The sequence below is a fragment of the Mustela nivalis genome, assembly GCF_964662115.1.
Source record: "Mustela nivalis genome assembly, chromosome: 3".
NCBI lineage: Eukaryota > Metazoa > Chordata > Mammalia > Carnivora > Mustelidae > Mustela > Mustela nivalis.
The window spans coordinates 106242457-106270414 of record NC_139022.1 but is presented as its reverse complement, the minus strand read 5'-3'; the positions used below and the strand labels follow the sequence as shown (position 1 = coordinate 106270414).

The 27958-nt window shown below is 43.0% G+C and overlaps 1 protein-coding gene across 13 annotated transcripts in view; it reads right to left on the bottom strand.

Annotated features, from left to right (window-relative positions):
- The window catches only part of KLHL3 (kelch like family member 3), a 293373-nt gene that overhangs the window by 25455 nt on the left and 239960 nt on the right, over positions 1–27958 (bottom strand). For all 13 annotated transcript variants that reach the window (XM_082725539.1, XM_082725547.1, XM_082725544.1 and 10 more), the window contains 3 exons: positions 27177–27286; positions 13170–13286; positions 8627–8776 (listed from right to left, as the gene is read on the bottom strand). In XM_082725539.1, the coding sequence (XP_082581665.1) occupies positions 8627–8776; positions 13170–13286; positions 27177–27286 (377 nt within the window). The remainder of the gene's footprint in view (positions 1–8626; positions 8777–13169; positions 13287–27176; positions 27287–27958) is intronic.

Below are 27958 nucleotides of genomic sequence, written 5' to 3'. Positions count from 1 at the left end.
CATCTGAAGGATCACAATGGAAGAGGAGCAGTGCCCACCCAGGGGCCTGCCCAACTAAGAAGTCACCCTACCCAGCCTGCCAGGAGCCTTGTTTCCAATGCCATCTATTGAAAGCAGGACAGCCCAGCTCAGGAGGAAGTCGCCTACCTCTGGCCCAAATCGCTTTTCAGTGTCATTTTTAAAGAGTTGAATAGAGATGTCACTTGAACTGAAATGACAGTGAAAAGTGCCAGGCTCAGTACATCTCCAAAGGTTCATTTGCATCTTGCTGGGACCTCATTTCTCTGCTGCCATCTGTGGAAGAGGGTAACGTAGGAGTGTTTTGAGAGACTGGGAGACAGCCTCTGGTTGTCCATGGCAACCCAGAATCAGGGAAGTGCTGGGTGGTGAATGTGTGGGAGCCCAGATGATGCTATTAGCTGTTCCGGCTTGAATGTGTCAGTATGATCTGTGCATATATGGCTCAGGAAAAAACACTCTCATTAGCCCCTACAGCTATCTCCAGGCAGAGTCTTATTTCTTTCAGGGAGCGGGCTTGGCTGGCGAACAGGTTCGCTGCTGAGAATTGCTGAAGACAGTTCAAATCTCTTGCCACTGCTGTGTTTCTCAAAGTGTGCTCTGTCAGAAAACCCTATCTGGATTGAATTCATGAAAGCCCAAAATACTAGCCTGCCCTTCCAATTCCTGTCGCTGTTCCTTCAACTAGTCCAATTATCTCCCTACTTCTCTTTCTCTACTTATTTGGAGATATACATATTTATATTTATATTTATATATTTTTTAAAGTAAGCTCCACACCCAGCATGGAGCCTGAATTCATGGGACTTGAACTCATGCCCTGAGATCAAGACCTGACCTGAGATCAAAAGACCTGGATTTGCAGACCTAGATCCAAGTCCTCACAGGGACACTTATTTGTGGAGCCCTGGGCAAGTCATTCCATCCCACTGAATCTCCAACATGGAGTTTCTTCCAACATTAGAACTTCCAGAGTTGTTACGAGGATAAAATAATGTACGTAAAGTGCTTTGTCTAAAACATAAAGAAATCCTATTTAAATGATCCTAAAACTATCCTTGGGTGATAAGGACAGTAACCCAAGGAAGGAACAGAGTACCAAGTACAACTTACTCTATAAGTGGTCACCCAAGGTGGTGAGCTAGCCCTCCTCTCCTGCAGTCATGTAAACCAGTTTCTGGATGTTCACTGTCAGAGACATCCCTTTGACCTTGGAGATTTCTCAGGTGTCAGCTCCGGCAGAAAGCTTTCTCTAAGCCTTTACCCCTCTCCATGCTCCCTGAGTGTCCTGTCCGTACCTCCACTGTGGCACTTACTTGGCCCACTCTAATTGTCCTCTGACATCTGTCTCCCTTCCCAAGTCTGGAACACTGTGGGGAAGGGACCAGTTCTCATGAGGTTCTGTGGCTCTAGCACCAAGCCCAGTGCCTGGCAATCAGTGACTTCTCAATAGAAGTATGGTGAATGAGTGAATTAATAAATTAATAAGTTAATGCATACATGATGGTTTATAACTTTACTGAGGGTCGTTTTTTTTTTTTCATCTAAATTCTTCACCACCTAACTCCCCAGGAAGAACAACCAGATTCATTTGATAGTGGACCTGTGGGCTGAGCCAAATGTCCTAAGGCCAATCTACATTAGTGATCAAAGAAGAATATGAAGTAGGGGATAAATCTTCACTACATCCATGCCAAAAACAAGTATAAATACTGACAGGATTAGAAAACAACTAGGGGTGATAGAAAAGGTCGGTAATAAATCTCTATGAGGTTATTTCTTCTTTAGAATTACGTCTCTTGGGGCGCCTGGGTGGCTCAGTGGGTTAAGCCGCTGCCTTCGGCTCAGGTCACGATCTCAGGGTCCTGGGATCGAGCCCCACATAGGGCTCTCTGCTCAGTGGGGAGCCTGCTTCCTCCTCTCTCTCTCTGCCTGCCTCTCTGCCTACTTGTGATCTCTGTCTGTCAAATAAATAAATAAAAATTAAAAAAAAAAAGAATTACGTCTCTTGGGGTAACTGGTGGCTCAGTTGGTTAAACATCTAACTCTTGGTTTGGTCTCAGGTCATGATCTCAGGGTCATGCGATCAAGCCCTGAGTTGGGCTCTCTACTCAGTGTGGAGTCTGCTTGAGATTCTTTCCCTCTCCCTCTGCTGCTCCCCCAGTCATTCTCTCTCTCTCTCAAATAAATAAACAAAATCTTAAAATAAAAAGAAAAAAAAAATAAATAAATAATTTAAAATATCCTTTTCAGGGCTCCTGGCTAGATCAGCTGGTAGGGCATGCAACTTTTCATCTCAGGTTGTAAGTCTGAGCTCCACATTGGGTGTAGAGTTTACTTCAAAATAAAATCTTTTTTAAAAAAGTTGTCATGCATGAAGGATATATACATGTATATATATATATATATATATATCTCTTTCATTTATGAAAACTTTAACTAATGCCCAACCTGTGCCAGACTCCAGGCTATGTACCAAGGAGAGAGATGAGTAACATCTGCCATCATGGAACATATAGTTTAGTGAAGGAGGTAACACCCTAGAAGAGAACCCTGAATAGCTCCCTGAAGTGTCAGCCCAGGGCATATGGTCACCCTCTGGAACTATTGCCCCTGTTTTTCAGAAAACAATGAGGCCATCACCAACCTGACCTCCCCTCCATTAAATGTCTTTCTCATCAACTGTATTTCTACATAGTAGCACGAAACTATTAGAAACTAGACTTTGAAAGAAAACTTTTATAAGAGCCTCAAAAACTGTGAAATACTTAGGAATAAATCTAACGAAAGGCCTGCAAGATCCATATACTGAGAACTAAAAATGTTGCTAAGAGAAATTAAAAACGACAAAAATAAATAGAGCTATACACTGTGGTTGCAGATCAGAAGATTAGTACAGAAGATACCTCCAACTTATCCATGGCTTTGCTTTGTACCATTTCAGTTACCCATGAACAACCTTGATCCAGAACAGATGATCCTCCTTCAGACACATGATCAGAAGGTCAATAGCAGCCTATGTCATTCACCTCACTTCATCTCACCTAATAGGTATTTTATCATCTCTCATCATCACAAGAAAAAGGGTGAGTCAGTACAATAAGATATTTTCAAAGAAATAAACCATGTATATATGTAACTTTTATTACAGTATATTATTATGATTGCTCTATTTTATCCCTAATTATTGCTACTAATCTCTTACTGTGCTCAATAAATAAAGTTTATCTGAAGTATTCATGTATAGGAAGAAAATAATATGTACAGGGTTTAGTACTATCCATGGTTTCAGCCATCCACTGGGTGTCTTGGAATATATCCTCCCAGGAAAAGAGGGGACTACTGTATTGTTAATATGTGAATTCCCCCCTAATTGATCCTAAAAATTTAACACAATCCCTATCCAAGCCTTTTTTATAAAAATAGGCAAGTTGATTCTAAAAGATAAATGAACATGCAAAGTACCTAGAATAGGAAAAACAATTCTGAAGAATAAAACTGGAGGACTCATACTACCTGATTTCAAGACTTACTATAGAGCTGGTAATCAAAGCAACATAGTATTGGTATAAAGACAGGCAAATAGATAAAAGGAACAGAAGAGTATCCGGATATAGACCAACACATATGCAGTCGATTATTTACAACAAAGATACCAAATCCACTCAATGGAAAAAGGAGAATCTTTCTAGTAAATGCTGTGGAAAAAACTGGACATTCAAATACAAAACCTTGACCCTTACATTACACACCATATTACAAAGAAATCTCAAAATAGATCATAGACCCAAATGTAAAACTTAAAACTTTAAAAAGTATAGTAGAAAAACCTTGGTGATCTTAGATTATGCCAAGATTTTCTTTAGATAAAACACAAAATATATCCATCATAACAGAAAAAAATTTGACAAAATTTAAAACTTCTGCTCTCCCAAAGATACTTTTAAGAAAACAAAAAGACAAGATACAGGTTGGGAAAAAATATTCGCAAAATACAATTTTGCTAGCAGACTTACATCCACAATATACAAAGGACTCTTAGAAATCAGTAAGAATAAAATAACCCAATTTTTTTAAAGGGAAGAAAATTTGAACAGACTTCACCAGAGAAGATACAGAGACAGTAAATAAGCACATGAAAAGATGTCTAACATCATTAGTTATTAGAGAAATATAAATTAAAACCACACTGAGATACCACCACATCCCTACTACAGTGGCAAAATTTTTTTTAAATAGGTAATACAAGTAGTGGTAAGACTGTGGAACTTTTATACATTGCTAATGGGAATACATAAAGGTACAGCTGTCTTGAAAAACAGTTCAGCAATTTCTTATAAAGTTAAACATATACTTACCATAAAACCCAGCAATCCTATTCCTAGGTATTTACCCAAGAGAAATTAAAACATAAGTCCACACAGGGATCTGTAAGTGAATGTTCAAACAGCTTTATTTTTAATAGCCAAAAATGGACACCCAAATGTCCATCAACAGGTGAAATGGATAAACAAAATATGGTGCATCCATACAATGGAATATTACTCAGCAATGAAAAGGAATGAACTCTTTATACATGCAACAACACAGATGAATCGCAACAGCATTATGCTAAAAGAAAGAAGGCAAGCTCAAAAGGCTACATATGGCATTATTTCATTTATATAACAACCTAGCAAAGACAAAGCTGTCAGAAAACCCTATCTGGAAGGAACAGTAGTTGCCAAGACTTAGAGGTAGAAGAAGGGGCTTGACTATAGAGCAGCACAAGAGAATTTTTTGTGCAGTACTTAAAATATTCTGTATTTTGATTAGGATGGTAATTAAATAATGATATACATTTGCCAAAATTCATCATATTGTATCCCTAAAAAGAGTGAATTTTATTGTGTATAAATAAAACTGAAATTACAAGAAAATAATCTGGGATATTGATAATGGGGAAAACTGTACATGTATAGGGGCAGAAGGTATATGGGATACATATACCTGGCCCTCAATTTTGGTATGAACCTGAAACTGCTCTAAAAATATAAAGTGTTACTTTGAAAATAAAAGGGAGTAAATGTATTAGAAATGCATCTCTTCATGAGATGAATGGGATGTTACAGGGTTCAGTTAAAGGAGATTTTGATATTAAAAAAAAATAAAAGGATCTTTTTCATCTGCCACCAAAACCTGAAAACCTGTCCCTGGGAGGCAATCTGGTATAAGAGAAAAAGCACAGACTTTGGAGTGGAACAGATCTTGGCTTAAACCCCAGCTCTGCACTTACTAGCTATGTAACTGGGCAAGTCACTTAACCTGTCTGAGTAAATTTAGTAAAGTAGGGATATGAAGAGTAATGTCCTAATATTATAATGATTTAATGAGATAATGTACCACCTGATAATACTCAAAGTGATAATTTCCCTCAGCATACCCCACTCCTCAAACCCACATTGGGGATCCCCTCATAATTTAAGTGCCCCAACAATGGTGACAGAGTAGAGTTTGAGAAGGAGGTTGGACAACAAAACCCTAAACCATTCAAGGATTAAAGTTGGGGGGACAATGAGGCAAAGAGCAGTGATGTCTTTTTTTTAAATCCCTTCAACAGATTCATTCACAAGAAGTCTTGGTTCTGGTTGCCTGCAGATGTCTATGTGTCCTAGAACCTAAACACTTTCATTCTGAAAAGAGTGGTTCCTAAGGAGTAGAGATGACAGAGGGACAACTGTGGCATCCTGAAAGAGGGATGGGTGTTTCGTGACCACGGATTCATGACCTGGAAAGGGAGGGGTGGTCTCAGTAGGCTGAGTGGGGACTCAGGCACAAACTTGGCTTTGATTTTTAAAACAGTCTTCTTATAATTATGTGTGGTAAAAGCTAGATGTGGAATCTAAAAAGAAAAGGTCACTAGGTATGGTCTCCACACAGAGAAACCGGACCAGCTCTGCACCATTTCCTTAGCTTCAGAACCCACTCCCTGGGAAAAGATATCAGTAACCTGAAAGAAGAGAAGAACCTCCTTTTCCAAAGAAAAATGTCACAAAGACAGGCAACAATGCCAGCCGAGAACCTGGCACAGAAGAAGCCTCCTCCACAAAGAATAACACTGAACCTCAGAATCAGTATTCTCAAGATGCCAATATTCAAGCTTGTGGAAATTTAGGTCCTAATAAAGGTGTATTCAGACTAATGGGGGCGGGGGAGGGAGATTAGTCAATAAAATAACTTTGGGGCTAATGGCTCATCATTTGTCATACAAATAAAGCCGGATTCTTGCCCTCACTCCTTACACTAAAATAAATTCTAAGTGCATCAAAGATTTGAATGTAAAACAGAAATCATTAAAGTACTTCTAGAAAACATGGGAGTCTTTTTTTTTTTTTTTTTTTTTAATATCTCAGAGCAGAGAAAACATTTCTAAGCAGACTGTAAAACCTAAGCTCTAAAGAAAAACACCAATTTGACTACTTAAAATTCTTTTTGGGAATTCAAAAAAATGTGTTAAGTAAGTTTAGAGGCAAAATACAAACTAAGAAAAAAATGCTGGAAATACATACCAAAGGCCTAACCTCTTCAAAATAAAAAGAGCCCTTAAAGACCATTCATAAAAAATATACAGTCCAATAGAAAAACAGGCAAAGGACATCATGAAAATTCCCCCAAAGAGAAATACAGGGGCCATAATCTTAGGAAGCCTAGATCAGTCTCACTCACAATGAAAGAAATGTAAACTAAAACAAGATGCCATCTTTTAAGGGATATTTGACATAGAAATGTTTATAAGATTAAAAAAATGGAGATTTTTAGAAGGCCCATCCACAGAGGGCAGTTAAATAAATTATGGCACATAAATATAATTAAATATCATGTACCTATTATAATTTATATCTGATTTCACTCATACTGATAACAACGAAAGTCTGTTGAGTAGGTGATATACAATGATTTCAATTTATGGAGCAAGATTCCATTTACCTAAAAGGGTACATTTCTTTTCTTTTTTTTTTTTTTTAAAAGACACATTTATTCAGCGTCATGATCAGACTATTACATTTAGCAATCAACAGCATGGGTGCAAAAATAAAAGGGTACATTTCTATCCATTTATGAATAGGCTCACAGAGATACGTCTGGAAGAAAACTCACTAAGGGAACAGCAGTGATTGCCCCTGGGTGGACAAGTTACAGGCGAATTTTACTGTAGTAAAAATGCAGTACCTTTTTAATAGTCTACAATGAGCATATATTTCTATAATTAAAGTTATTTTCATTTGGAAAATAAGGAGTAGTTTCAATGCAATACTTCAGTAAAATAAAACCAAAGTGTCAACAGGCAATAAGGCAAACGGACAGCAGGACCCAGGCCCTTGCGCTGCGGCTTCCCCTTCCGACCTGCACGAGGCAGCGGGAAGCAGACAGGTAGGTATGTATGTAGGCTCAGGTTTACAAAGATGAAGCCAGGTGCAGGATGGTATGGGTTCACAGAACAGGTTTGGAGGGGGTAAAAGACCCAGTTCAAACCTGGGTTCTACTACGGTGGCTGTGTGGACCTGGGGCAAGTCACTTCACCATCTCTCTGACCTCCAGTCTCCTCTATGTAGAGCTAGGATCCCTGCCTCCCCCAGGCAGGGCTGTTGGGAGGATTACAAAAGATACACGTGTGAGACCCTCAACTTACTGCCTGACACAGAAACAGCCCTCAGGAAAGGTCAGCAGCCTGCCTTCTTACCTGCGATATATAGATCACCTTCGTTCACATCGCACTCACTAAATTCTCCATGTCCCAGAGTCACAGAGCAGAGTGGAGAGAGGAATAACAGATCTCAGAGAATCCAAACATCTGGTCTTGGACAACATGCTCCTCTAGCACTTTGAAAACCTTTCTGGAAGCGGCCTGCAAGGAGTGCGCAGCCAGCCACAAAGGAGGAGGAGGACAAAGCAAAGGTCTAAACATTTCCCTGGGGCTGCCTGCTGTGCAGTGGATAAGTCGGCACAACTCACTCCAGTCTGCTCCCTTCCTCCTGGGGTGGCTGGGACCTGTCCTGAGAGGTCAGGACCTTAGGCTCCTAGACAGCCTACTGGAATGCCAAACTGGGAAGGCCTTAGAAACCAGCTAGTGCAGGGGCTTTCATGCCGCAGATAAAGAACAGGAGAACCAGAGAGGGGAAGGGCCTTGCAAGGAACGGAAGCAGCCAGTACACATCTGTCGACCCTAAATGTTCAGGACTCAGCAGTGAAAGGAAAAAACCAGACTAGAACTACTCTGATGCAAATAAGGGCCCAGAAAGAGGACTGGCAGGAGCCACCCAGCCACTACTCTGCTTCCAAAAGAAACAGAACCTAGATCAAAGAAAGAAGTGAGAGGAAGAAGCTCTAAGTTATTCTCAAAACTCCCTGGTGACTCTGGAGGTTACCTGGAAATTCTTAGGAAAGGAAGACCATGGAAAAGAGAGGTACCAGCAGATTCGAAAGGAACCAGCAGACTCCATCTCTTAAGTCATAAGTGCAACCAAGAAGCAGGGCAGCCATGGATGAGGAAAAACTTGAAGGCAGGAGCAGAAGGCCACTTGCCCAGAACACAGTCCCAGCAGCTGGCACTGGCTGGGCTGGGGCTTACCTTGGGAAGACTGACTGGAGTCCTCGGCTTGGTCCTTGGGTTCTTAATCAAGAGCCTCTGATCCTGAGGGAGCAGATGGTATTTCATGGCCTCAATGAGGAAGTCCTTACAGGTGTTGTTATTCTTTATCAAAGCTTCTTCTTCAACCGTCTGGAGGTAACAACCCACAGGTAAGCCAGGAGCAGAGCCCAGCCTCATTCCCCAATCTGACCCCTCTCCCCTGGGTGAGTCATTCCTGTGTTCCCACACTCTTTTATCTCCCTACCACCTTATCTCAGACCCCAGTAGGAAGAGCACAGACCTACAACTGAGTGCCTACCTCCTGTATTTCAAGAGCACAGTGGAGTAAGTGGTTAAGTTCTAGCATCAAACAGACAGGGATATAACCTCACTGGCTAGGTCTGTCTGGTATGTTAGTTTGTAGGCTCAAATGGAATTATGCAAAACAAAGACAATTAACTGTCCTGAAGGCTTCATCCCACATTCCTCCTGGCTTAAGTGCTCTACAATGTTTAGGGCAAACGGTCAGACATCTGAGAGGAGAGGGAGGGAAAGAGGAAGAGGGCAGGATCCCTCAGCCAACCTTTGGAGGCATGAAGTCAAACAAGGTGAGAGTCAAGAAGAACAGTTCATATCCATTTTCTTAAGTAAAGCCTGAGGGACAAAACTGGCCAACGAGGTGCTCTGTAACAGAGTGGTGATATCAGCGCAGAAAGAATGTCCTGCACAGAAGTCCCATCTACTGACTGCATCGTGGATCCTATCTACGCTGGACTATGGCTTCTTCACATACCACAGAGCTGTTGGCCTAAGCAGATGCTCAGCAAGTATGAGCCAAAATATCTCGTGACCAAGACCAAGGGTGAACCGATGCTGGTGCTCTGACACTCAAACCTCTGTCTTTTGGCCTAGATCAGATTGCCGTGTGGTGTATCTGTAAGGGGTAGTTTGGTCTTTGGAGGTCACCTCACAGTTTCTTTGCTGGAGTATTTAGGAGCTAACAGGAGAGATCAGTTTCATTCAAGAGCTAACAAAGATGGAATGTCTCCTGGTTGGACAGCCCAGTGCTACACTCTGGGAAAAAAAAAAAAAAGATAAACAAGACAAGGGTTCTGACTTTGAGGCACTCAAGTCCAGTCAGAGAAGGAGAGGGGCCTCCCCACCTCAATCACCTCAGCCCTCAAGCTAGTCGTGCACAAGGCATGACTAGCCTCACTGGTAACTAGGAACCGAAATATGGCCAGGCTATTACCTGCCGGGCAGCACTGGAGCTGGCAGGAAAAGAAGGACTGGCATGATTCAGCCTCTGTCAGCACTGGGCACCTCTTTTGCCAGAAGTGATCCTCAGGAACGCTCCATTTTGGGGGAATTTTTCCCCACTCGCCCTACCCCCACTGAGGGACTGACCCAGACTGAGACGAATTATAAGCTTTTAGGGTCAGTTAAAACAAATTTAAAAGGGTGATAGAGTATCTCTTTTCTTTTAAAGATTTTATTTATTCAAGAGAGAGGGAGAGAGAAAATGAGAGAGAGCATGAACAAGTGGAAGAGCAGAGAGGGAGGGAGAGGGACGAGCAGACTCCTCACTCAGTGTGGAGCCTAACACAGGGCTCAGTCCCACAACCCTGAGATCATGACCTGAGCAGAAACCAAGAGTCAGAAACTCAACTGACTGAGCCACCCACGTGCCTCTGAGAGAAGATACCTTCCTAAGCTTGGATAGAAAGCGAAATGCATAAACAGTGGGGTGCCTGGGTGGCTCAGTGGGTTAAGCCTCTGCCTTCGGCTCAGGTCATGATCTCAAGGAACTGGGATTGAGCCCCGCATTGGGCTCTCTGCTCTGCTTCCCCCCTCTCTCTCTGCCTGCTTCTCTGCCTACTTATGATCTCTCTCTCTGTCAAATAAATAAATAAAATCTTAAAAAAAAAAAAAAAAAGAAATGCATAAACAGCTACTTCTCCCAAGAATGCATTCCGCTTGAATGAAAAGATTCTCCAAGGGCGCCTGGGTGGCTCAGTGGGTTAAGCCGCTGCCTTCGGCTCGGGTCATGATCTCGGGGTGCTGGGATCGAGTCCCGCATCGGGCTCTCTGCTCAGCAGGGAGCCTGCTTCCCTTCCTCTCTCTCTGCCTGCCTCTCTGCCTACTTGTGATCTCTCTCTCTGTCAAATAAATAAATAAATAATCTAAAAAAAAAAAATTCTCCAAAAAGTTAATGCTTTACCATACAGAGTTTCAATCTGGGGTGACAAGAAAGTTTTAAGAATGGATATACTGATGGTTGTACAGCATGACAAATACAATTAGTACACTGAATTTACACTTTAAAATGGTCAAAATGATGAAGCATATATATATATATATATATATATATGTATATATGCATATACACATATATGCATATATACATATATATATCACAATTTTAAAAAGTTTTTAGATGTAACATGTTACACACTTCTACATATCTAAATATTTCAAAATATTTAGTAAAGCCTAATAAGTGTTAGTGGATAAAAACAAACAAACAAACAAACAAAAACACCTTCCCCAGAAATCAGTGTTGGTGCAGGTCTGCCCAGGGCTCTCCCTGTGTCCTCCCCGACCAAGATTGACCACCTGCAGCAGGTTATACTGGCCTGAAGTTTCAAGGTCAAATGAGTGTTAATGAAACATCCTTTTCCAGAGGTTCTAAAAGGAGTACTTTGGAAAGGTGGGGGGAGGGTCCCACACAACATTGCTCATGCCCATTGCTTCTGACCCCCTTCTTCTCCAGATCTAAACCCTACTTTGCCATCTTAACCTAAGAACTATTTTCTAGTATCTTTAAGTTTCAGTGGTGGACAGATGGAGGTCATGACCAAGGGTTTCTAATGTCTTTTCAGTTTTCCCTGGAACTCAGGTCCACAGATAACCCTTCCTGTGGAAGTGATGCTGTGCTGGAGGCCAGACGTCTACCTCTGCCTTTGGTCAGTTTCTCACAAGACAGGAGGTTTGATTCTGACCCTGGGAGCTCAGCCCAGTTCAGTCCCTCTGCTTAGGAAACCTTTCCTACAGGAAGGAGATGCTGCCACCAGGGGGCAGTGGTACCATCCAAAGTGTAAAACACAGGGTCCATAGAAGGACTGGGGCTAGTGTATGCCTCAGCACCTGGAATAGGACAGAGGTTCAGAGATTCAGAGGACATCTCACTGACCCATTAGACCAAGATTAATAATTAATAATGTTGATCCATTAGGTCAACAGCGTCCCAAGATGATGATTTTACAAGCATTTGTGAGGATACCCTACTCTCCCGCTACTCCCAGTAGCATCTGTGGTCATCACGTTGATAGACATATCAGCTAGCATTCACTCACAGTGTTGCAGTCTTTATGTGGATTATCTCATTCTATCCCCAAATAATCCTATAAGGGCAGGTGCTATTTTTACCAGATGAGAAGACTGAGATTGAGAAAGGTTGAGCACTTGCCCAGTGTTAGATGCCTGGGAAGTGACAGAGCTAGGCCACTGGGTTGCTAAATTAGATCTCTCTTATCCTTGCTTCACACCTTCCATTCCCTCCAGAAACTTCTTGGAAACAGAAGAGGGTTGGCCTACTGCCTTGGTGTTTTGTTTTGTTCATATATTTAAGTTTCACCCTCTGCCCACTTGCAAGATTATCTAAAGCCAATAGACCAAAAGAACAGAGAGTATTAAAGGTGACAGCCCTCCTGGTGAAAGGCAGGGGCTTCTGGGTCAACAGATATAGATTTGAATCCACAAATAATTCTGCCAAATAATTCTCGGCCTCCATAAACCTCAAGACCCAGACCTATAAAAAAAGGGTTATTTAACTTTGCCTCAGAGGGTTATTACAAGGATTAAATATGTGACACTGCAGGGCCCCCTCCATAATTCTTCATTTTTCTTTCCTCCTCAGAGGAAGTAGAAGCAATATGTATCCCATGCACCTGTGAGGAGCTGGTTTTTGCAGTTCCGAACTGGGCTCCAAGATGCCTACCGTGAAGGTAAAGAGAACACAGCAACATGGAAATGACCCTTCTTGCTTAGGTCCACTACAGTAAAAGTGGCTGACTTCCAGAGAATATTTCTTATGCCCAGCTCCATGCTAAACACCTGACTTGCATATTTATAACTCCTCTGGTCCTCACAACAGTCCTGCAGAGTTCTCGTATAATATCCCTTCTATCAAAGAAGAAACTAAGGCTTGAAGAGTTAAATAAAAACTCAAAGCTAACAAATAGTGGAGCAAGAACTAAACCCTAAGTGTCTTATTCTCAAACCTACACTCTTAAACCTCACTCTACCATCTGATAGAACATTGCATGTCAACTATACTTCAGTAATAAAAATTAAAAAAAAAAAAAAAAAAAAAAGGACCCTTAGACTGCCATGATTCCCCTTAGGCCAGTGGGTTGGTGCTCTCAACCTGTACAAAAGATCCATAAAACTCCTCAACTGCCCCATACAACCAGGCTGCCCACTGCTATTCCAAGAAGCCTAGAGAAGCAGGAAAGCTCTTGGTTCTTCACACAGCACTCACCTGGACCAGGTAATCCCTTGGTAAGAGGGGAAGACGAACATGTTCCATCAGTTTTGCCATGTGCTCTAAACGGGTTTCTTTCTCATAATTGATCCATGAAATCACAGCTTCAAATACCTACAAAGAAAACCAACACAGGTAACTGTAACAGAGAGAAGAACTTCCAAACAATTTCCTCATTCCGGGGGGTGGGGGGTGGGGGAGTCCAATGTCCAAATCATCCACAAAGGTGGTTAACCTAAGGTTCAATGTTTACAATAAACAAAAAATGGAAAGAATTTGTCTTTTACCTGATGTCAGAGTGATATCACACACACACACACACACACACACACACACAGGTTATAATAAAACTGCGCCCCCAAACACAGAATCACCAAGGTTCGCAGCAAAATAAATGTCAGGTCTCATGGTTATTTAAAGATAGAAATACAAAGCAGGGACTCTGAACCAAATTTTATTTTTTTATTTTTTTATTTTTTAAGATTTTATTTATTCCTTTGACAGAGACAGATCAGAAGTAGGCAGAGAGGAAGGCAGAGAGAGGAGGAAGCAGGCTCCCTGCCAAGCAGAGAGCCCGATGCGGGACTCAATCCCAGGACCCTGAGATCATGACCCGAGCTGAAGGCAGAGGCTTTAACCCACTGAGCCACCCAGGCGCCCCTGAACCAAATTTTATAAAGATTAAGCAGAAGACCAGAAGCCTTGGGAGCAAGCCTACCACGCCCCTCACCCCCCCACATCCCTCTCCTCATTCATGTCCCAAGTACAGCTAATGCAGAATCAAGAGAGTAAGAATATCATCTGCCCAAAAGCTGGCTGTGAAATGGTGAGTATGTCAGCAAATGACAGAGAATTTCTCTGTCAAAAACTTCACCTTGGCTTAACCTCTCCCTTGAGAGATTTCATTTCTCTACAAATGAAAATTGGGCTTGGAACCAAAAAGTAGGCTCTCGGGTTTGGATCTCCACTATGCTTAAGAAGAAGCCCACTGTCTGCCACCATATACACACAGACGGATAAAATTCAATGTTGATAAGGCTGCAGGGAAGCCGGCACTATTTCTGGAAACTTAATTAACACAGCTTTTCAAGAGAGGAGGGAAGAATTTGGCAATATCAATCAAATATGTCAATGTGCACATTCTTTGACCTAGAAATACCACTTCTAGGATCTAGCCTACAAAAATACTCAAAAAGGTGGTGCTCACAAAAGAATTTGCATGCCAGGATGTTTGCTGCAGCATTTTTGTAAAAAATAGAAAGGGAAACTATCTAATACTGACTATGGGAGAAATTATTTAACTACTGTGCATACTATGGGATATTTTCAGCGGGTGGAAAGACTAAAACAAAACAACTTCTTGTGCCAGAAACCAAGAAAGTACCCAAAGATTAAGATGGACCCAGAGCCAACAGGTAGGGCTTTCGTTGCCAATATCTGGGACAAAACATCAAAGAGAATAATGACAAAATCAGATTAGTGCTTCTTGGTGAAGTGGGTTGGGAGAATGGGGAAGCGACAAAGGAAACTTTTTGGGGGAATGGATATGATCTAGATCTTGACAAGGTGGAAGTTACACGTACACATGCATTTGTGAAACTGATTAGTCTGTACACATATTATCTGTACGTTTCACGGTGCCCAACTCATAACTCAGTGTAAAACATTCTCAGAGGGGCGTCTGGCTGGCTCAGTTGGTAGAGCATGTGACTCTTGATCGCAGGATTGTGAGTTCCAGCCCCACACTGAACATGGAACCTACTTAAAAAATTAAATAAAATGAAACATTCTCAGAATGAAAGAAAAACACAGTAATGGATCATAACACGATGAACAAAAAATCCATGAATCCAGAGGATACATTTAAAAATGTGCAAAGGGCTCTTCTTCACAGACAAATACCAGCCAATAAAGGTAGAGGGAATGATAGCAAAAAAAATACCATTTGCAACCATCAATACAATAACTCATTCAGAAAAATTCATCAGGGGATGCTCAAATCACTGCATGAAAATTGGCCGGGGAACAGGATAGTTTTCAAAGTATCACGTCGTGGATAACTTACTAACTACATGGTGGCAGGGGCAGGGACAGCCACTAATGTGGAAATCTGACAGATACCACCTTGAGCAAGTGACCTAAGTTAGCACCACCAATAACAGGACAAACTAATCTTCCCGATCTTGACTTAATGGGAAAGGACACAGCATCCCCTAAAGTACTTTCTTCCTAAAATGTTTAACCCCGATCTTATACTAAGGAAATAATCAGATAACTCCATCTTTGGAACAATCTGCAATTCTGCAAGATTGCTGGCCTGAATTCTTCAAACCATTAATATTATAAGAGACCAAAAAAAAAAAAAAAAAAAAAAAGAGCAGAGAGTTCTAGATTAAGGGGATTTAGAGACATGGGAACTAAATGCAATGTATGATCCTTCACTGGACCATGGGTTTAAAAGAAACAGCCATAAAGGACTGTTTTGAGACTATTAGGAATTTTGAATGCTGACTATGTATTAGCTAATATCATTTGTATTAGCATTAAGTTTCTTTGGTATGAGAATGGTTTTATGGCTTAAAAAAATAATTTCCTTGTTCTTAGGAGGTACATACTCAAATACTAGGGATGAAGTGTTATCACATCTCCAATTTACTGTCAAATGGTTCAGCAAAATAAAACTTCAAATACGTGGAGAGAGAAATAAGGCAAATGAAGCACATGTTAACTGGTGAATCTAGGTTAAGAGTATATGAATGTGCATGCTTTCAAACTTTAATGTAGGCTTGAAATTTTTCAAAATGAAAACCAGAGAGAAGATGAAAAGAAATTCTAAGGAAAGGAAAACATGACAACAAAATTTACAATGTGGTGTAAAGTCGAAATGAAACCTAACTCCCAGGGGTTGGGAAAAAAATCTCTACAATTTTTCTAACCTTAAAAATAGTTTTGTGTGTATTGATATGTTAATGATGCTTTGGCCCTATTTCCTAAACATAAACTTAAGTCAGGCTGGGTGTACTCAAAATAGGAAAAGAATCAACCAGAAAGGGAAGAGAAAAGAATGGAATGGAACAGAAAGAAAGGAGCACTATCCCTGGACCGTTCGCTCTCAGTTCTGTAAAAAATAACCTCTATATGCACAGACACAAACATTCACATGCCATGGAAATCCTTGCTGTCTGGTTTTGTTTTGTGGGTTTTTTTTTTAATTATTCACCCCCCCTAGAGCTTTATCCCTCACCCTCACAGCAGCAGTTTGTGAATCATTACTGTTGCTTCTACCAGCCTTGCAGATCTGTGAGAACACAGACCTGGTCTTATTTAATGGCAAATAATACATACGCAAAGATTCTTTTAATGAATGAATGGACACATGAGTTCAGAATAAGCACATCAAAGCAGGAACCAAAGGAAGAGGGAGAAGTCAGACCCTGCTGGATTAGGTGGTGGGCAACCACAGTCCGGTTCTGCCTCGCAATCCAACTTTCTTCTGCTCGAATTTACTGGACCAGGAGCTCCTGCAAGCCACCTAGCACAATGCTGGACACAGAGCAGGCGGCCAGGTGACAAATCTCTGCTGAAGAATGAACTGCAAGTCCTCGAGGAGGTGAGATTTCCTGCTGATGCCCTTCCCCATCAACCAGCTTCATCTTCATCTTTGTTATAAAAGCTAAAAAGCAAGCTGAGTCTAATAAAGTCGATATTTAACCTTATCTTTATTTTTGGCCTGACTTGCCTAGCTGGTTCCGCTCAGTTGCACTGTCTACCTACTCAGCTGTGAAAGCCACAGTTCTCGCCAACCACGGTGACCTTCTCAGCAGCTAGAGAAGGCCACGTGTTTTCTTGAGGTTCCTTACTTAGAAAATAAACGAGTCAATAAACTTTCAACTAGCTCTAGCCTTTAGTGTGCCTAAAATGGTTCCCAAGAGTGCCTCCCGTGAAGGGACCGGCCAATGCGATGGGGGCAGCGTGTAACAGCAGCAGGAGACAGTGTTTACCGCACGCCCAGCCCAGCACCATGCTCTTCGCTCTTTGGGGACACTGGCAGCCTGGACTTCCGGGAGAGCCCAGGGAACAAATCCTCTGAACCCACATTAAATGACTCTCCCAAGCCCAGAGCCACAAATTAGCAGGGATGGGGTCCCCCCCAGACCCAACACCAGCCCTCACGCTCTTACCCATGGCTCTCGGCTGCCTGTCAGGGCCTATGGCAGTGGCTGGCCAACTACAGCCCACAGGCCACATTCAGCTGCCACTTGTTTTCATAAATAAAATTTTACTGGAACACAGCCACACTCACTCATTTACATATTGTCTGGGGCTGCTTCATGTTCTAACAGTGGCACTGATTCGAGACTCTCTGGCCTGCAAAGCCTAAAATGTTTACTCTCTGGTGCTTTAGAGGAAAAGGGTATCAACTCTGGGTCTATGAAATCCAAGCAGAAACCCTGTGGCTCTGATCACAGGGCAGGGTGATATCTACTCAGATGAAAACACCTTTTGTGGATCCCATGAGGAAATCAGCTTCCACGAGGCACATTGAGGGTTTTACTTTTCAAGAAAGAAAGAGCATCATTTCCTCACTGCTTTATATTCCAAAACCAATCTCTTGAGTACTACAAGGTTGCTAGGTGCGTAAAGGGTGGAGAAAACTGAACTTTACAGCTCCTGGCTCCCCGCGCTTCTGCTTCTGATGTAAGCAGAAGCCTGGGCCAGGACCCCCAGATGAAGCTGAGCCCCTCCACCCTCCCCACCTCCAGTGAGTTAGGTAGCCACGCCCCATTGTACCTGCACCCAGGGAGGGGAGTGCAGAGCACTGGGGCACTTACATCTGCTTTCAAAACTGTTCAGAAAATCAAGAAGCAGGGTCATATGTTAAAAATAGGCAGGGTGATGTCTTGGCAAGGGAAAAGGTCCAGTTGAGGGTGATTCACGGCAAAGCATAGGATGGAGGAAAAGAAGCCAGTTTTGACAAGATCAGGGGAAAAACTAGGTTCCTGCACATGGACTTAATTTGTTACTCACGATCTGAGAAAGGCTAATTTTACCAAGAGACGCAATGCTATGCATTTTACATGCATGATCTCCTTTAATCCACACAAAATTCTGTGACGTAGATATCAGTGTTCACATTTTACAGATGAGGAAACAGCCCCAAAAGGTTAGTGTCCAAGATCATGCTGTCAAAAAGTAGTGCATCTGAGATGTGAACTCACCCCTAACTCTGAAAACCCAAGTTCTAACATTATGCAATATTGTATCTCAGAGGCACAATTGGTTAGAAAAACTGCGCAGACCACTGAATTGGGGAACTATTTTCCTAAACCCGTAATCATAAGTATACCCACCATGTGGTCTTAGGATACTCCCCCACCCAGATACTCTTTTGTTTCCCAGGGATTGAGCCAATAGCTTTTGCTTAATTCACGGACATGATTTTCAATCAAGAAGACAGCACTACTAGGGCACCTGGGTTGCGCATCACTTAAACATCTGCCTTTCCGTTCAGGTCAAGATCCCAGGGTCCTGGGATCAAGTCCTGAATCAGGATCTCTGCTTAGCGGGAAGTCTGCTTCTCTCTCTCTCGCTCGCTACTCCTCCCCCCTGCCCATGCTCTCTCTCACTAACACTCTCTCTCTTTCTCAAATAAATAAATAAAATTTTTTAAAATTAAAAAAAAAAAAAAAAAGACAGCACTACTAGACACAAGAATGAGTCTGTCAGATTTGTGTTGTTTCTTCAACTGAAGTTTAACAGGACTTCAATGCACCAGACCCCCACCTTGCTGTCCCACACCACACGGCCATTGGGAGCAGCGGTATGCTGGAGCTGGAGCTTATCATGCCATGTTTTTTCCCATCTTGGTGTTTAGTGACATTACACTGGTAGTTTGAAATCAGCTGTCGTGGAAATATTTACACCATGGAAATAAGCAAATGAACCAGCAAACAAATCAGGGCTTTCAGAATTTTTTTGCAGAGCCTGTTGTTAAACATATACCAGCATTAACACTGGTTAGACTTCCTGGGTTGAAGGCTCCCTAGACTCTAGAAAACCAACTCAGTTGCACTCATCTTTCTGACAGTCCCATCATCATAAGGTTTTATAGGGCACTTAGCAGTTCCCTCTTGTAGTTACTTCATCTCAGACCCACAAGGGCCCTGGGAACATCAAGAGTCACTCATGTAAGAGAAAAGCGAGGTAGACAGTGGGGAAGTGGTCTGCCCAAACATTACCCAGCTAATTGGGAATGAAGAAGCAATGAGAAGCCCTAGCTTTCAATCCACACTTTGTCCATAGCACATTTAGTGGTTTGTAGCTATATATTTATTTCTGTACATTTTTTATAAACTCTATCTCCCTCCATGGAGCACTGGGTGTGGTGCATAAACAATGAATACTGGAACACTAAAAAAATTAAAAATGATAATAATAAAAAACTAATTACATTAAAAAAAATCTATCTCCCTCATGTGATTTTAAGTTCCACAAAGGCAGGGGTTTTATGTTGATCTGTTTACCAATGTCTCTCATGTGAATAACACACTATCTGCCACATAGACAGCACTCAATAAATATTTACTGAGAGAATGAATAAGTTAGTCAAAGTGGAAATGATTGGGTGTATGGTTCTCTTCCTACGACAGCATATTGACAAATATGTGACTTCATATAAACAATAAAAATGATGACAAATAAAAGAGGGATATTGCCTTGCCTGGAAATTGTTCAGCTTTCCACTACTACCTATAGCCAAGATAAAGACATGCAATCTGATTCTGCAAAGGAGAAGGACTGGAGCACAGTGGTTTGCGAGGAATGCCTACAAGCTGGAAGACAAGTTCACGTGGTGCCAATCCTACAAAGGAATGGAGCATGACACAGGGATGGAGAATGCCTTGCAGTCAATATGGTGGGTGGAGCAGAGTTGGAAGGAATCGTCCCTTGGAGCTCCAAACACATGAAAGTGTGTCAGACATGAGACCTTCTCACACACATTGCAGTTTGACTGCACACTGTGAGATACACACTGACCTAGAGAAGAAAGTCCTCACCCCCTAACCTATTCTATTTCCAGCCCCATCTCCCACGACCCCCACCGAAGACCCTGGACTCTCATCACATCAGTTACCATTCCCCCAAGTAGAATAAGGTATTCCAAACATCCATGTCTGGATTCCTACATCCCTTTCAACCTGAATGGTTTCCCAAAATCCTACTCTTAGTCTCCACATTTTAGCTCAAATATTCCCTTTCTTTGGAGGTCTTCCCCATCTAACAATTTGGAATAAAACACTCCAGGGCACTTTCCTTGACCTTTGACCATAAGCAACTACTTCTCTCAGCCACATAAGGTACATGTTTCGTATCCAGATTGCAAGTTCTAAGAGTGCTAAGTGTCACTCACCCCCATCTCCCTGTCAGAGTGGGCATGTGTTCATAGCAAGCCGAGGCCCAGTAGGCAGACATGTCAGCTTCAAATCATAAAGCTACTTATTGTCAACAGGCCTTAGTTTCCTCCTCTGCAGAATGGGGACAATAATCTCTGACTTGGGAGTCTGTGTGAGAAGTAGAAATGATGCGCTGGGCCAAAGAAGTCACACGGACAGTATACACACATCAGCATTCCATTTACATAAAGTTCAAAAAACAGCAAAACTGATCCATGAGAAGTCAGAATGGTAATTATGCTTCTCGGGGTGGTTGGCAGTGACAGAAAGGGACTTCTGGGGTTCTGTTACCAGATCTGTGAGCTAGTTTGATGGCTATTTCACTTTGTTCATGTCCCTGTGCACTGACCTCAATACAAATGTCACTTTGGGGGAAAAAAATTGCTGTGTGAAATGCAGGTGGGGAATGGTAGACCATCAAGGTTGATTTTTGGTCCTAGTGCTGTGGTGTTCTGCTCATAGGTGCCTATACTAAATCGTACTTTCCAAAGGCAAATGGTAAGAGGAGTAATGCTGTGCCCAGGGACCAGGCCAGATGGCTGTTGGCAAGCTGAGAAGCTGGCAACTCTAACTACTGACCTCACAGGAAGATGGGGCTTCCAACAGCTCAAGCGAGGCAGCAGCATGCACTGTTCAATCACTGGGTAATACCTGAGCCACAAGCACTCAAGTCTAGCCTAGTGGTCAAGGAGCTCCAGGCGGCACTCTCCACCCACCGCGGCCTGGAGAGGCCAGCGGGTCAGACGGGAGAGCGTGCAACACCAATGATCCTGGGAGACAAGGTCCCGATCCATTTCAGAAGACACTAGAATCTGGCTTCTGACTACAGGTGTAGGAGACAACAGCACATTAAATAGGTGATCTCACAGAGAGAAACTAAGTGTAGTTCTCAATATAATACATGCCTGACTCTGATTTTTTAAAGGACCTAAACTATGTCTTTCTGACCTGTATCTAAACTATGGGCCATTTCCCCGTTAGCACTCACTCTGAAAACTTCAAGAGTGTCTCATAAGAAGGCAGAAAATTCCTGAAAAGTAGAGACATATATACTGGCTAATAAAGCAAAGATTCAGAACCTGCAATTCAGTGGCAAACCTGCACTAAAACTGGAGAGTCATCACTCTTCTCCTTAGAATGGGTCTGCCCTGGAGGGCTTCTTACCTTGCCTGCACCTGGGCCCCAGAAGCTGTCCACGGTGAGGGACAAACTCTGGGTCTCAAAGGCAAATACAATAAACAGACTACCTGCCTACAGGCTGAGCTGTGAGCCCAGACACCGCCCTGTGGAAGGAACAGGTGACTGTGAAAGGCATATTCCATTGCGCTTTTGCTCTGTACTGGGGGAGGGGAGGGCAGCAGCAGGGAGGGGTCCCACCCAAAGAAATCATGATTTTGTAACTCCTACCAGGTCCTTTTGTCTTCCCTCAAATAACAGGAATTTTAAAACCAAAACTACATGAGGAAAAACAGGAGAAAAAATGGCAGGGATCCATGCCTCCTCTGACCTCTAGTTCCCACATTTGTCCTTATTCTCTGGAAAAATGTGAAAATTATTCCCATAACCTTAGCTGGCTCTGGGCGGTGTCCAGCCCCAGCCTGCCCCTCACTACCTCAGGGCAGTTCTGCTTAGCAGCTCCACAGAAGCGGCCAGGGTCTCTATATCGGGCACTGCTGTGACTCAAAGATGGCTGAAGCACCCTCAAAGCCCTCAAGGAGCTTGAGGCTACTGGAGGACAAAGGCATGGGTAACAGCAGTGATGCTGGAGGAAGAACAGTATCTGAGCCCTGGGAGAAGCCCAGACAGGGCCAAGGGAGCTGGGAATGTTGGGGAGCAAGAGCTACTCCCACTGTCCATGCTAGGCACCAAGCCCCGGGCTGCACAACCACCTAGACTAACATGGGCTATGGGTAGAGCTTCCCCTTGAGAAATGCCCCCAGTCAACAGTGAGCAGGAAGAGGAGGAGGAGAAGGAGGGTAGTGGTAGTAATGATAGCAGCAATAATCATGAAGCAAAAAGTAGTGAACACTTTCTTTGGGCTAAGAACGTTTCCCATGTTATCTGATTTCATCCTCAGAACAATTCTGTAAGATGGGTCCTCTACTATCATCGCCCTCCTTTTACAGATGAGAAGACTGAAGATAGAAATTCTCTTACTCGTTCATTCAACAAATGGTGTTTGTTTTGTGTCTGCCGTGACCCTGATACCAATAACACCCTGGCAGTGACCCTGAGATGGAGGAATCCTTGACGGTATAAGGTGCATCCATTCTGGTGGGAGACAAACAACTTGCTCAACGTCACTCCCCCTGTTAGAACAGTGGAGGCAGGATTGGAACACAGCCACTTCAACCACAGAAACTCTACTTTTTCAAACTCCCGACCAGCAAACTGCCTGGGGCCTAGCCACAGCCACTTAGAATCCTCATCACTAAAATGCCACATTTCCTCTATTCAAAGAGGCATAGTTTTTTCACATTTTAATATCTGAAACCTGGCTGCAGAAAGAAATCTGCGGGCTGTAGGCAAAGAAGTAAATCATAATACAGCTGACTGACTGTTCAAATATGGATTTAGCTCAATACAGGTTATTTGATTACCAGTGCGGTTGTTTTCTGCAACTGTTTTTGAAGCATTTTTTTTTTTTACTTTGTTTTTGTTTTGTTTTGTTTTTAGGGTAGGCTCCACTCTCAGCATGGAGCCTGAGGTGGGATTTGAATGGGGTCTGAGATCGAGACCCAAGCGGAGATCAGGAGTTGGACACTTACTGACTGAACCATGCGGGCATGCCCCAGCAAATGCTAACATCAAATGCAGCTGAATTTTAGCTTAAATTAAGATCCCTTACATTTCTTCAAATGCCATTGGGTTCACTACAATGCAATAGTGAAAGAAAAGGCTATTGTATATGCAAGAGATACCTATTATGAAATGTAATTAAAGGAAGTAGAAATCATGAAATCTCCTGGAACACCTCAAAGAATTTTCAAAGCCTCAAGAGCTAGCATTCAAACAACAAACATCCAATTGTCAAAAGCTTCCAGCAATTTAACTTCTAGCAATATGTAATCAATTAAGGGGAAATAAAACTAGAAATAGAAAACATGGGCCAAACCCCACTGTTCTTTGATAAGCCTCCAAATTATACTGTCAACCTTAGAGGTGCTTGGCTGACTCTGTTGGTAGAGCATGTGTCTCTTGATCTCAGGATTGTGAGTTCAAGTGTGGGTACAGAGATCACTGAAAAATAAAACTCTTAAAAAAAAAAAAAAAAAAAAAAGAACTGGGGCACCTGGGTGGCTCAGTGAGTTAAGCCGCTGCTTCAGCTCAGGTCGTGATCTCAGGGTCCTGGGATCGAGTCCCGCATCAGGCTCTCTGCTCAGCAGGGAGCCTGCTTACCCCTCTCTCTCTGCCTGCCTCTCTGCCTACTTGTGATCTCTCTGTCAAATAAATAAATAAAATCTTTAAAAAAATAAAAAATAAAAAAAGAACTATGCTGCCAACCTTAAAGGTACCAAAGGGATCAAGATCATCAGTAATCTACTTTATGAAACATACCACATAACTCTGAAGTTACAAATAACTTCTGAGAACCAAATATACAACTTCACTGATGTGGAAAATACCTCTACTCTTGGGGCACCTGGGTGGCTCAGTCGGTTAAACCTCTGCCTTCAGCTCAGGTCAGGATCCCGGGATCCTGGGATCAAGTCCCGCATTGGGCTCTCTGCTCAGTGGGGTGCCTGCTTCTCCCTCTGCCTTCCCCCCCTACACCCCACTCGTACTCTCTCTCTCAAATAAATAAATAAAATCTTAAACAAACATATCTCTACTCTAAACTCTAATTACACAGAACAAGCAACTCCTATGTAAGCATATGGACGAAAGAGAGCACTACAGACTATGTTCTAAGCATGTAGATTCAATGTCATGCTTCTTGGTTTCTGGAAAGATGCAGTTAACTCCATGGCTTCTTTTACCATTATCAATGGCAACACTGATACAACTGTCAATGGTGCCTCAAAACAGAGGACTATGGTAATTACAATGATAGCTGCCATTTATTAGCACCTGCTGAATACCATATCTGATTTTTTATACCCAGTATCTGTGATCCTCCTAACTCCATAAGGGAGGTACTCTTAGTAATCCCACTTTATGTTTAAGAGAATCAAGGTTCAAAGAGACCACTGACTTCTGAAAATCAAGGAGCCAGTGGGCATCAAGTGGAGCATGGAAACAGGTCTTCCTGAGTCCAAAGCCCAAATGGTTTCCAGGCCACTAAAATGCCTGTCCCTCTTAACAATCTGTCTCCTCCACCACCCCAACACAGCAAACCCAGATAAGCCCTCACCTGAGGAAAGCTTACTGTGATCTCACAGCAGGATGGGCCTGCAGGACTTAAAGGTAGCAAGCCCCCCGCCCCAAACCCAAATCCCTCCAAGGTGATCCAAATCCTGTTGCTTATATAGTTGTTGACATTATCTCAGACTACACCTGAAGGACACACTCAAGCAGGCCCCAAACTGGCCAAGTGCACCAACTACCACATGGTCGATCAGCTAACTAGTTCATTCCTTCAAGCTGTGCCCATTTAGTAGCACGATCCAGAGAAGACATTAAACAGGCTTGGCAAGAAGTGAGGAAGTCTTTGCTGCTGGGGCTGGGGCAGGAAGACGCCGTGGCTTGGCTAGAGGCATCCTTTATCCTGCAGGCAATATCTCACATCAGTTAAAAGAAGTAGAAGCCTCACTGAGCCTAAGTCCAGCTGGGTGTGCTAGCCACCTTCTGGAAATCTCTCTGAAGTCCTGGGGCAGCCCAGGATTCCAATCCACAGATGTTTTTCTTCTGGATCAAACTTTTGCAGGACAACAGGTGGGGGCTTGTGATGCCACCCTATTCTCTGGACATGTGACTTTGGACACTCATTGGTAATGCAAGATCTCTTTTAAGAGCTTTTCCTTAAATTATTTCCTCAGAAAAGGACCTCAAGCTTGGACATAATGAGTGGACTAAGACAATCCACGACACATGTATTGAGTATCTCTGAGGATGCGGGGAAGAGTAAGATGTGATTGCTACCATCAGGGAACTCATGGTCGAGCGAAGGAGCTAAGATGGGCTCAGAACTAACTGCAGTAAAAAGCAGAACAAGGTGATTAGGGGCACCTGGGTGGCACAGTGGGTTAAAGCTTCTGCCTTCGGCTTGGGTCATGATTCCAGGGTCCTGGGATCAAGCCCCACATCGGGCTCTCTGCTTAGTGGGGAGCCTGCTTCCTCCTCTCTCTCTCTCTCCCCCTGCCTCTCTGACTACTTGTAGATCTCTGTCAAATAAATAAATAAAATCTTAAAAAAAAAAAAAAAAAAGAACAAGGTGAGTATTATCCTGGAACACAGAGGAGAAAGGAATAAATTCCAGATGCATGGTCAGTCATAAACTCAGCTACCATTGAATGAGCCCCTACCAAGTACAACCTACCAGGTACAACACCAGGCATTTGATGCACCTTATGCTATTTACCCCCATAATGACCCCACAAAGTACGTCCTATTACCCTTCTCACTTTATACATGAGAAGCAGATGAAGAAGCATACTATCTCACCTCAAGGTCACCAATTAATTTGTAAAGACTAGAGATAAGATTTGGACCCTACTGGCCAACACCAAAGTGTATGTTACTTTCAATATAGAAAACTACATCTCCTAAAGTAAAGAAGTTCCTCCTGGTAGAAGTGGAACAGGAACTGGTTTGGAATTCAGCCAGGTGACAGTGCAAGGGGAGAATGATGAGAATGATCCAAGCAGAGGGTCAGTGAGAAGGAAGATCTAGAGGTAGGACATTTGAGTCCTCAAAGCAGTGAGCAGAAATCAAGACTGCTACACCAAGAAGTGGTATGTGGTCAGTGAGTTAGGCCACTAGGTGTCAATAGACCCAAGTTCTAGTTTTGCCACGGTCACTCACGTTGGGACCTTCAACAGATCCTATCCTTTCTCTGGGCCTCAGTTTCCTCAACAGTAAAAGTTCCAATCCCCTGTTACACTACATGTGTCCCAAAGGTCAGCTCTGGCTTAAATGCCCAAGGATGCTCCCAAGAGGCCATGTGGGGCCGTGGCTAAGACCAGGGGACAAGAAGACTGCAACTCTGCAGTGACCAGCTGAGTGACCACAGACAAGCTAATTGACTCCTCCAAGTTAGTTTTCCTCATCTGCAATGTGGAGACAAGGCCAATGCCTGCTTCACAGGGCTGTGGTGAAGGCTGAGGGAACTAAAGAGAACAAGGCTCTTAGCAGAGCACTTGGTAAACTATAAATGTCCGGTAAATGGAGGCAGGTTTGTCACCATAATAATCACCAGCGTTATTACCTCCTCAAAGTGTCCAAACAGTAAATGTAGTGAACATGAGCCAGAAGGTCCTTTCCTAATTATTTTAAGGGCCAAAAAATAAGTTCCTTTTTTTTCCTGCTGAGAAAAAGAAAAGGTTTCACTATCCCTCCCATGACCGCCTTATGTGTGAGGATCCTGGTTCACTGAGGGGTCGTGCCATACCTTCTCTTCTGAAGAAACGGTCAGCTTGTCACTGGATATCAAGCTGCACACCTGGTCCAGACTTAGGCTAAGAAATTCTTCCCCCAGCATCACCTCTGGAAAGTGCTGCTCTGTTCAAAAAAAAAAAAAAAAAAAGCAGAAGTTACAATATGCTCTTGCCCTTCCACAGCCTTGGCAATCTGTGAAGTTCAGAGTGAAGTCCTGGGCACTCTGGGGGTGGGCATGAGGGAAAGGGACAGACAGAGAGGCAGAGAGAAAGACAGCACATCCTGGCTGAAGGGAAACTAGCCTCTTAATTTGGCAGCAAAGGCATCCCTCTGTGTGATACTCCAACCTGAACATCGACACAGATGAAAATGGGGCAGAGAGAAGTGAGGTTATATTTTTTTTTCCATGCTCCATGTGATTATTAATGGTAATCCAGAAAAGCCTCACTGGGATCTGCCTACTTAATTGAGCTCATTTCCCCTCAAGGCGCAAGCTGGCAGATTTGCAGACGAAGCCCCCTGCAGCTCAGCTAAACAAAAGTGGGTCAGAACTGCTGTGTGGCTGGAAGTCTCTGGGAGTTCTGGTACGGTTTCAAGGCTGGCAGAAGGCATCAACCTCTTGTGCCCAAAGTCAAGCCTATCATGGTCTCTGATTCACAAAGAGGCCCAACTAAGCCTCTGTCCAGACTGGCCAAACACAGCTGGCCCCACCACTGCAAGCAACCGTCCATGACAGGCAGGCTAGTGGGAACCATTAAAATGGAGGGGAATTTGGGGACACCTAAACCGAGACAA